Source organism: Chaetodon auriga, chromosome 2 (genome assembly GCF_051107435.1).
Source record: "Chaetodon auriga isolate fChaAug3 chromosome 2, fChaAug3.hap1, whole genome shotgun sequence".
In the NCBI taxonomy this organism is placed as follows: domain Eukaryota; kingdom Metazoa; phylum Chordata; class Actinopteri; order Chaetodontiformes; family Chaetodontidae; genus Chaetodon; species Chaetodon auriga.
The window spans coordinates 16,547,471-16,557,772 of NC_135075.1; the positions used below are offsets into that span (position 1 = coordinate 16,547,471).

At 43.3% G+C, this 10,302-nt stretch overlaps 2 protein-coding genes across 2 annotated transcripts; both read left to right on the forward strand.

Annotated features, from left to right (window-relative positions):
• Positions 1 to 913: 913 nt before the first annotated feature.
• On the forward strand, positions 914 to 7,182 carry slc25a34 (solute carrier family 25 member 34). Its single transcript, XM_076747827.1, has 6 exons — positions 914 to 981; positions 1,485 to 2,267; positions 4,325 to 4,390; positions 5,294 to 5,446; positions 5,559 to 5,693; positions 5,834 to 7,182. The coding sequence occupies exons 2-6, from the start codon at positions 1,767 to 1,769 to the stop codon at positions 6,014 to 6,016; spliced, it is 1,038 nt and encodes a 345-aa protein (XP_076603942.1). The 5' UTR covers positions 914 to 981; positions 1,485 to 1,766; the 3' UTR covers positions 6,017 to 7,182.
• Positions 7,183 to 7,571: 389 nt separating this feature from the next.
• Positions 7,572 to 9,413, forward strand: LOC143328044 (transmembrane protein 82-like). The gene is made up of 6 exons (XM_076742942.1): positions 7,572 to 7,653; positions 7,765 to 7,837; positions 7,932 to 8,124; positions 8,253 to 8,670; positions 9,103 to 9,287; positions 9,384 to 9,413. The coding sequence occupies exons 1-6, from the start codon at positions 7,572 to 7,574 to the stop codon at positions 9,411 to 9,413; spliced, it is 981 nt and encodes a 326-aa protein (XP_076599057.1).
• The last annotated feature ends 889 nt before the right edge of the window (positions 9,414 to 10,302 follow it).

Below are 10,302 nucleotides of genomic sequence, written 5' to 3' on the forward strand. Positions count from 1 at the left end.
AATTTGAAATAGGAAGACTTGAAATGACCTAAAAACTTGAAAGGGAAATTCAAACCTTGTAAATTCAGATTGATGGTTTTCAAACGTACATTTTTCAGTGCAGGGATTTTTCCTGTTCGTTTGTTTGTTTTACATTTTAACATCAAGTCGTAGTTGTTCAGTTTATATTCTAAGATTCAAATTTCGACAGTCTTTCTTTGTTTCCAGAAGAAGTCATTAAATTGCTCAACAAATTGAACATCTACAATGGACAACTGAGAAAACTCCAGCAGCTGAAGAAGATCGTGTGAAACCGTCGAAAGCTCCTGGACAGCCTCTTACTGGTCTCGTTGTGTCGTCCTTTTTGTTCGCGGCTGTTTCCAGGATCAACCTCTCACTAGTTGCATTAGATTTATTGGACCAGAGGCAGTGAGGTCACTGGATGGTGTTTGGTGTCTGTAGAAGAGCGCCCTCTCGTGGCTCTGTCGCACACAGCACAAAAAGGACACATCTGCAGGCAGCATCTTCTGTTCACAAGAAGTGCTTCTGATAGTTAAGGGTTTTTTAACAGATCTGCCACATTATTTTTCCTTTTTGCTAAATACATTTTTGCTCAAAAGGTCTCTAAACTCTAAAAAGCTGCTGTAATTAAGTTAAATGATGCAAAAGTAAAACAGCACAGATTTGTTTGTTTCACTTGTAAAAGTCAGCGGTCGGCTCCTCGCTCTCCGTCCTCTCGGACACCCCACCTCCCCCCTCTTTGACCAACAATAACCTTTTACCCACAGAGCGCCTATAGGACCAGAGCAGGGGCAGTTTCCAGCGGAGCCATTTGATTGGTGCAGCCTCAGGGGTACGGTGATGTGGCAAACTGGACTCAAACGGTATTGGCTCTGACCCGAGGCAGTGGGCGGAGACTTTGACAATGAATTTGCTGAGGACACATGTTTACAATGATGGGGGAGAGAGGAAGAATGGAGCAGCGCAGGAGCACTGGACACTGTGAGTTTCTCAGAGAAGTAACCAAATAGAGGAAATATTGTAATAACTTTTCAAAAGGCACGCGAGAGGAGTGTCCTGCTTGAGCGTGCATTACTGTGGTGCACGTACTGCGTCTGTCGGTACAGATGTATGCTGGTTTGAATGAACTGTGTGCGGGACTGGTTCATGTCAGGTGATTGTCTGCTTAGAGAGATGCAGCCTTTACGGTTTAATTTAGAGTTGAATGAAGCTGTTTTCTTTCTCTGGTTTATTATTATTATTTTTTTTATTTTTTTTTTTTTGCATTTTCTGGTTTAGTATTGAATTTCATGCCGCGAGTTCAGAGAGTTGAACAGTGGGAAATATTTTCTGACAGGCTTTTAAAGCATGTCTGTCATGTGAGGAGCTAAAATCTGAATCCCCTCAGTCTTTCTCTTGATGCACATGCGTTTTTTGTCCTACTATGTCGTGCTCAAACACACCTGAAGCTCAATGTTAACTTCAACATGAATATTCTGTTGCAGATGGTGCCTCCATTGAACAGCCTGACAGGCAAGGAAGCTAACAAAGGTCACTGCAGAAGGACACCAAAGGGGCGCATTGACCTGCACCGTCACGTTACTGTCATAGGAGAAACATGCAAAACAGATATTAAATGAGCTATCAAGGCTGCTGATAGCATTTGTTTCTGACTTCACTGTTTTGTACTGAGCACAGTACGTTCTCTCTGTTCCCTTACAAACTGAGACAAGGGGGACAAGTCGTAACGAGGACTGACAGGACAAACTTTAGTTCACCTCTCAGGGATGACCAGTGTTCGGCTGCTGAAAACTTCACAAGAGGAGTCTGTGTTTGGTGCCCAGCCTTCCCACAGGATGGCATCCACTGTGTCTGCTGTACCCCGTGGCGTCTTGGGACCCTCGCCGCCCCCTGCAGCTGTTTGGCCTCCTCTGGATTTCGCCTTTGGTGCTCTTTCCTGTTGCGCTGCCTGTGTTTTCACCAATCCCCTGGAGGTCGTAAAGACCCGGCTGCAGCTTCAGGGGGAGCTGCGTGCACGGGGATCCTACCAGAGACACTACCGCGGAGTCCTGCAGGCTCTCTGGGTGGTGGGCCGCACAGACGGGCTCCGGGGCCTGCAGAAGGGGCTCTCAGTCGGGCTCATCTACCAGGGTGTGATGAACGGTGTGAGGCTGGGGTCCTACTCGTACTGTGAAGCTCTGGGTATCACCTCGTTTCACGGGGGGAGTCTGCTGTCAGGGGCAGTGGCCGGGGCGCTGGGTGCCTTCATTGCCTCTCCTGCCTACCTAGTAAGTTTACTTCTTTGCTTGTGACCCCTTAAATACAAAGTAGTCACAACTATGTGATTTTTATGTTTCATATCCTAACTTCATTCAGGACACATTGATGTTATTGTGCATTAGTTTGAGTGGGAGTCTTGTTTCCTCACATGTTGTAGGAGACGTCTGTCATGATGTAAGTTTGGTGTTATCTGTCTGTATGTGGTCAAAAAGTAGCCTTAATAAGAAATTGAAAACCCATGTACCCTTAATAGTTGACTGTCTGATTAGGTTACATTCAACACACTCACACCGTTAAACAACTGACGTGAGCTACAAAAAAGACAGGACAGCTAATGTGGAAAGGCGATATGGGTAATTTTCTATCTGCTGCAACATAATACATACATTATGTCAGCTTTGTAAACAGATGAGTGACTGTTCTGTAACAGACCACATTATTAACTCCTCCACAGCTCATTGTAAAGCCCGAGTTCATAGTTCATTCATACCAGTTACACTTTATACAGCACAGCAGGACGTGCGTGTGTTCACACTCGCTCACCATACGAGCATTGAAACAGTTGTTGGTTGCTGTAATCAGTCCTCCTCTGCATACTGGCCCGGAAGAGATGTTTTCTAACATGATTCTCATAAATCTACAGTCCTCATTCTGTCCAAAATGTTTAGCCAAAGCTAATATGAGGTTTCAGCTTCTGAGTAAGTCAAACTTTCCAAGTTTTTGCTCTCAAATTCCCTCTTTTTGTGTGTCCTTGCTGAGCTTCAGTAGAGGGATAATAACACAGAGAGGGAATTCTGTCCTAAAAATACTGTAAATATGGAAAGTAATCACTTGATTTTTGTTTGGAAGTGAAAGGGATCTTTTCAAAAACCAGCATGGGCAGTGACCAATAATTCTTTCAGTGTGCAGATGGATGAGGGTGAAAAAAAGGAAATATAAAGGGCAAAGTTATGAAAGGGAGTTAAAAGGGAAGCTGATGGAAAACGACAGCAGCTTCCTCACTGGGTGAAATAAACGAGGGGTGTCGCACTTCTAATAATGTGAAAAAAAAAAAGAAATAAACAAAAGTAGAAAACTCAAATTCAAACCTTGCAGACCATCGGCGCTCGTCCTGACCAGCAGTATTGTAAGGCATTACACACAGAGACATGAAAACACACCAGCTCAGTTTCAAAGGCATCTCAGATGTCCTGAATCTATTTTTATCCAGTACGTGTGTGTATGGCAGAGTCAGGTTAGTCACAGGTCACATCTAAGTCAGTTGCATCTAAGAATGCAAGATAAAACAATGTGATCTGTGCAGCCTGTCCAGACGGACGAGTCGTGTGTTTTCATTACCCATCTGTCCACATGCGGGTCCCACCCAGCTTCGTTTGTCAAATGGATACACGCTTAATGTGCATCCATAAAACCGGACGAGACTCATAAATGTTTATTTTTTTAACATGTGTTTTGACAGTCTCGCCAGTCTCAAATGTCACAGTCTCCTCTTGATTTACGGCACAGTTTCCCAGCGTCCTCTGCAGTGTCGTTGTTTTTCTGCCTCCGCTGTCAGTCAGTACATTTAAAACCATCTAACCATCTTTTGCGCCGTCATGGAAAGACAGTATTGCTTGGTGACACGTTTTTCCATATCTAGGTCACTAAATATACCCTGCGCTTCGCTTCAACCCACCCACTGCTGCCAAATCTATTCAGAATCTTGTGACTTCTTTCTTCGAGCTGTCGCCAGTGAATGAAGGAAGGAGAGGTGAAGGTTATATCTGTGTGAGGTCGAGGAGAGAGGTGTCTTTGTGCTGGAGCTGTTGCAACATTTTGATTGTTAAGGTCTGCTGCGAATGAATCGCTGAGGTATTCAGTGTTCCTTTGTGTGTTGTGAAACTCATACCTGGTGACCATTAGTTACCTGGAAGTGTTACATAACTCATCCTGGCATCTGACTCAGATACGATCTCACTTAGTGACACGTCTGATTGTGTCAGTGCTTTGATTCATTTTTTTTTGGCACAGTATCTAGAACAGTCTGAACGCACATTAAAGCTTGTGTGCTGCATTTTCGTCATAGGTGAAGACTCATCTGCAGGCTCAAACTGTGGAAACCATAGCAGTAGGCCACCAGCACAACCACCTGGTAAGACACAAAATAAGACACACAAATACACTAGAAGTTGTTATATCTTGAATTATTTCATGGTGTAGCGTAAACATACTCCAATATAAGTAAAAGTCGTTCATTCAAGCCATCATTATGCAGAATGAACGCACTAAATGTTTATATATATTATTGATTTGTCACTTTAAAATATTAAAGTGTGAGCATTGGTTGAACGCTATAGCCGTTCTAGGCGGCGCAAACTCTACTTATTATACTGTTTGGTAGTTTAATCATAATAAAGCATCATATTTTATACATTGATCATATGTTTTGTTTGTTTGCAAAATCTCCACCCAAGTCCACCCACACAGCTGATTCCACTTATATTGCCCAATTAGACAAGAAGGTTTATTTGCAAATGATTGATTTTCCAAATCATGTTTTTTTTTGTGTGTTAAGAGTACTTTCTTGCAAATGAACTCTCCTCTTAGGACTGTGTATGTGTTTAATTTGCCTGGACTGACAGCTCACACACCTCTCTATTGGCTTTGTACAATTTTGAAGTATTTTCATTTGAGTAAATGTACTTAGTTATGTAAGAGTCACAGTCAGGCCAGCGACTTGTACTCAGTCACCCTCATAAGTGGTCAACATTAACACAATAAGACTTTTGTGGATACAAAAGCAGAAACACAGCATTCATTATGACACCCAGCGGTCTCAGTGCCATCAGTATGTGTTAGATGCAGAATTCTGTCGTATGCACACTACTTTGCCCTGATATGCCTCAAGTTAAATGCACAGATCAGAGAGTTGCTCCTGAAAAAGGAGAAAACACATTATCAGTATAAACTACCACTGCATGTCAGACACACAGAGTATCATGAGGTGCTGTGATTTCCTACTTCCAATGCACACCTGTGTGTTCTTCCATTCCAGGGAGTGTCTGATGCCTTTATTACCATCTATAGAAGAGAGGGTTTAATTGGCCTATGGAGGGGCGTGAATGGGGCCGTGCCCCGCGTCATGGTTGGATCAGCTGCTCAGCTGGCAACCTTCACCTCGGCCAAGGACTGGGTGTCACATTCCCAGGTACATGTGAGAAACAGCTGACATTTTTTACACTGCATGTAACAGCTGCTGCCTCTTCATCAGCCAAAAGTCAAACCTCCTGTTAATGATTAATTTCTTTCTTTCCTTACAGTGGTTTAGTCCAAACAGCTGGCTCACGGCGTTGATAGCTGCCATGATGAGCGGAGTCGCTGTGGCAATCACCATGACACCATTTGATGTCATCAGTACACGTCTCTACAACCAGCCGGTGGATGAGTCTCGCAGGGTGAGTCTGAGTGACCTCTTTTCTTCAAATTTGTTCTTCAATAATGGTACAAAAGACTATTGTAAGATCAAATACTCTGACTAAATGCACACAAAGACGAAAGCTCTGAAGATTTATTGTTTTCCTTGTCTGCCTTGCAGGGTCGTCTGTACCATGGATTTTCAGATTGTATGCTGAAGGTGTGCCAAGCTGAGGGCCTGCTGGGGTTGTATAAAGGCATGGGCCCTGTCTTCCTGCGTTTGGCCCCGCACACAGTGCTCAGCATGCTGTTCTGGGATCTGATGAGACAACAGACGGTGAAGGACAGTCAGGGAAGGAGCTAAAGCGTCCCAAACGCCTGTGTGTGATTGACTGAACTGAAGTGGTCCATCACTTAATTAGACACTGCATTGAAAGCAAAATTTCAATGTTTTGGTAAATGATTATTCACTTTATTGCCAAGAGTTAGATGAGAAGATTGATAACACTCTCATGTCTGTATGGTAAATCTGAAGCTACAGCCAGCAGCAGCCTGGCTCTGTCCAGCTGTACAAAATCCACCTACCTGCACCTCTAAAGCTCACTTATTAGCATGTTACATCTGACTGGTTAAATCTGTACCAAAGCCAAAGTGTTATAATGTTAATTTGCCGTTTTATGAGATCTTATGTGCCAGATTATTTCTTGCCCGCAGCAGTAATTTCCTGGAGTCTCTGCTGATTGCCTGCTCAGAGCCAACAACAGTACAAAGCCTACCAATAACTGACTGAGGTTCAGTTTAAACAACATATAACATGTTCATGTTGTAAGTGCTGATAGGTGGACTTTGTTACCATTTGACAGAGCCAGGTTAGCTGTTGCCCCCTGTTTCCAGTCTTTGTGTTAGGCTAAGATAACAGCTGCTGACTGTAGCTTCATATTTAGAGAGTGGCATCATCGGACTCTCTGCCAGAAAGTGAATTAAGCATATTTCCCACAATGTCGAACTGTTCCTTTAAGTGAGACTGAAGTGAGGAAGATGGATGAGCGTTTGAGAACTTGATAAAGATGGACACATGTTGCACAGCGCCTAACATTTTCAGGATCAAATGTCTCAGATATATGAAGTTGCTGATGAAATGTCAGGTTTTACCTTAATACCTCAAGTGATGAATTTATAAGCAATGTCGCTGGCTTTCACATGTCCACTCGCATCAAAGATGAAAAGAGAGAAGTGAGACCCATGTGGCTTGCAAGCACATCAGCAGAGTGCCGATGACCTGAGGAACGGGTCTGGATTTTGAAGATATAAGCTCTGTTTTCCATGTTTGGAATGTGTCACAGTTGCACTCCAGTGGCCTTGTCTGTTATATGTAAAGAAAGACATCTGATGGGAATGTTTTTGTTTCCTGGGGTATGAACCACTCATATCTAAAGCCAAGACTGCCGTTTGAGTTGAGGTTTTCATCAACGGATACGTCAAGCCTTTGAACAGCAGTTGATATTAATAATAATAAAGATTTTTTGTATTAAAACGTGTCACATGTCTGTTTTTGTTTCCTCTTGAACACAAGCGCTGCATCTTTGACATGTGTGATATCTAAGATGCATTGTAAGCAAAGTGTGATTTTACTTTGACCCAGGGAGCTCTGTGAGACTAATCATCTTTCTGAGAGGATTTTCAGCCTCTTTCATCAGGAAATGATTAAACTGACAAACGCACTCAAATCACATTTGACCTTTTGAACTGAAAGCTTTGGGCTCACTTGGACCTCATCAGCAGGAAGAAATAAAGGCAAGGTGACGGTTTGGCTCTCAGGAATTCAGTGTTAGCTGACTTGCAGTTTCTGATGAGGTTCTTGGACTGAAGCAGCATGAGTGAGAGATCATAGTGTCCTTGTTGAGACGAGGAAAACAAAAATGTTTCTCCCCTTCTCCTGGATCCTTGGTTTCCCTGAATGGACGCCTTTTAATTCAAACCCGCTAGACAGTTTGTTTCAAGGTGAGTTTGATGTTTTCCTTCGTCATGGCAATAAAAAAACCTAAATCCTCAGTGTAAAGGAGTTTTTTTTATACGCATGTGTTTTGGTTGTGGTGCATTCTTGTTTTTAAGGTCTGGTGGGTGCATGCGGAATATCGGTTCTGTGCAGTTTTCTGAGGGTCTACCACTTCATTCAAACATGCAGGTGAGTTTGTTCTGTAAAAAAAGAAGGAAAATATTAAACATATGTACGGTTTGTATGCACAGTATATTCATTGTGTAATTTGCCCTCCACGCAGTGACTCTGAGTCTGAAACTGAAAGCAAACAGAGGTCGTCCTCTCCTGGTAATCCTCTGAACGGGAGCTGGAGAACAGTTGTCCAGTTCTGGTCCCTGGTGGTCATCCTGTCTCTGGTGGGCTCGAGGGTGTCCTCTCTGATAGTGCTGGAGTTTTCTCTCAGAGCTGTTTCAGCCTGGGCATCAGCAGGGCTGGTGAGTTCCTTAGACACATGAACAGAGCAGCTGATAGCGCTTTGACTTAAGTTTGTTGCTGTCTGTGTTCAGTCATGTGTTAACCATACACCGATCTGATGTACTTTCATCCATGCTCCTGTGTCTAGGATGCCAGTAGCAGAGGCCCAGACCTGCTCCTCATCCAGAGCCAGTTCTCCCTGGGTTGCGGCCTCTCCTGTACTCTGGTCTTCCTCCATCAGGGGGCTCCACACAGCTCCCTCAGCTTGTTTCTGGCAGCTGCTCTCAGCTGGGCACTGGCAAGTGTCAGCCACAGTCTGTGGAGCCATGTGGCCAGACTCTACCCGCTACATAGCACAGAGCGTTACTGTGGGAAGTGCATCACCCTCCTGACCTCCCAACACGCCATACTGGCAACACTACCAAGAGCGGTTGTCTTGGCCTTTGCTATAGCAACTGTGGCTTCCACCACTACGGTTTATGACCACTTCCTGTCCCAAAAGGATGCTCTCAAGTTTTGGACTCCATTGGCACTCTGCTACACTATGTTGGTGGTCTACATGCAAGGTGACTGTCAGGGCAGGTTTTTGAAGAATTCAACCAGTATGGTCACCCATGCACCACGACAAATAACAAAGAGACACAAGTCAGTCCAGTCACAACAGACAGCAAATGAAAAAAAAAGGAAACTAACACCTGTTCCAAGTGGCCATTAATGTAGCTCAGGAGCCGAAAATCTATGATGTTAATGTTGATGCTAATAACTAAAAGGCAGGCCGCACAGTACCTGAAAACAAAGTAAGTAAACCAAGTAATAAATATGAAGTGAGACCTTAAAAATAACATTAGAAAACACAAACAAAACCTTTCAAATGATAGAAAAAACGTAACCCACATCTCAGAGCACAGGAAGGCATCACACTATTCAAGAGATACTCTGCTGTGAGCATAAAATACCTGCTAGTGTTACTGAGTAACTTTTTCTTTCATTCTGCACAGAGGATCAGAATCGGCAGACTGGAACAGAGGCCCTGTTGCACACTGCAGCGCTGCGACTGGGAGCCTTACTGGTGCTCATGCTGACTGTGGGTGACTGGTCTGATGTCCTCCACGTCCTCATCACTTTCCTGGGTGAAGCAGTCTGCCTGCTGCCCTCTCAGGACCTGCTGAAAGCTGCGCTCAAGGTCTGTGTGAATCATCTTTCACTTTTTTGCATTTACTGTAGGCAGTTAGTTCTATAACAGTTCTATAACACAGCTGTTTCTGTACTCTCTATATAGCTGTTACTTGTTATTAATGCTGAGATGTGAAAATGACGGGTGATGTTTAATGTCATGCTTAATTTTTAGGAAGAAGAAGACACAAGCTTGAACAAATCCAGTCACAAAACAAGTGAGCACACATGGAAAACATCATCAGATGAGAGCTGATGGTGTTCCAGAAGTCTACCTCAAACACCAGTGACTACGTCCAATGATAAGATGTGCTAATACTCAATATTAATGGAAAATAATAAAAGCATTATTGTGTACTTACTGTTATTGAGTCGTATTTTAAACAGAGGGAAACAATGCACCATATAGCAGCTGCATCAGGCAAATCTGATTATTGTTTGCAATTACCATGCTATAATGTTGCACTGTTTGAATGCTTCATGTACTGGAAACCAAATATGACATGAAAATGGATGGCCAAGCTGGTAGTAACGAAGCAAGAAATTCACTTAAGTCATAGAGTGGAATAGAGAAGACCCAGAAAGCTAATGAAAGCTACACAGTGTCAACAGATTAGACTTCCTCTAGCAGAGGATGAAGCATTGTTAAAACATGGATTTTAAGATATAAACAGTCCCAGACCAGTGTGGTCAGGAAGGTATCTAATTACAAGCACTCCTTGCTGTACTTAAGAAGCTTTTTGATGCACTTGTCAGACATGAATTCTACTTTAGCTTCAGTAGATCAGATATGCTACACAGCTGTTCTTGGAGAAATGCTTCCTGTATGAATAATACTTAAAAAAGCATTCATGAATAGCAGAGGAACCGGTCAGGAGGGTGTGTGCATTTCAAGATGGTAATCATCAGGATGCCCTCCATGGTCCACTGAAGGTGACCATATGTCAGCAATTAAAGGAACACTCCAGTCATTCTACATAAGACCATCACCTCACTCATCATGAGATGCACTACTCAGCCTGTGA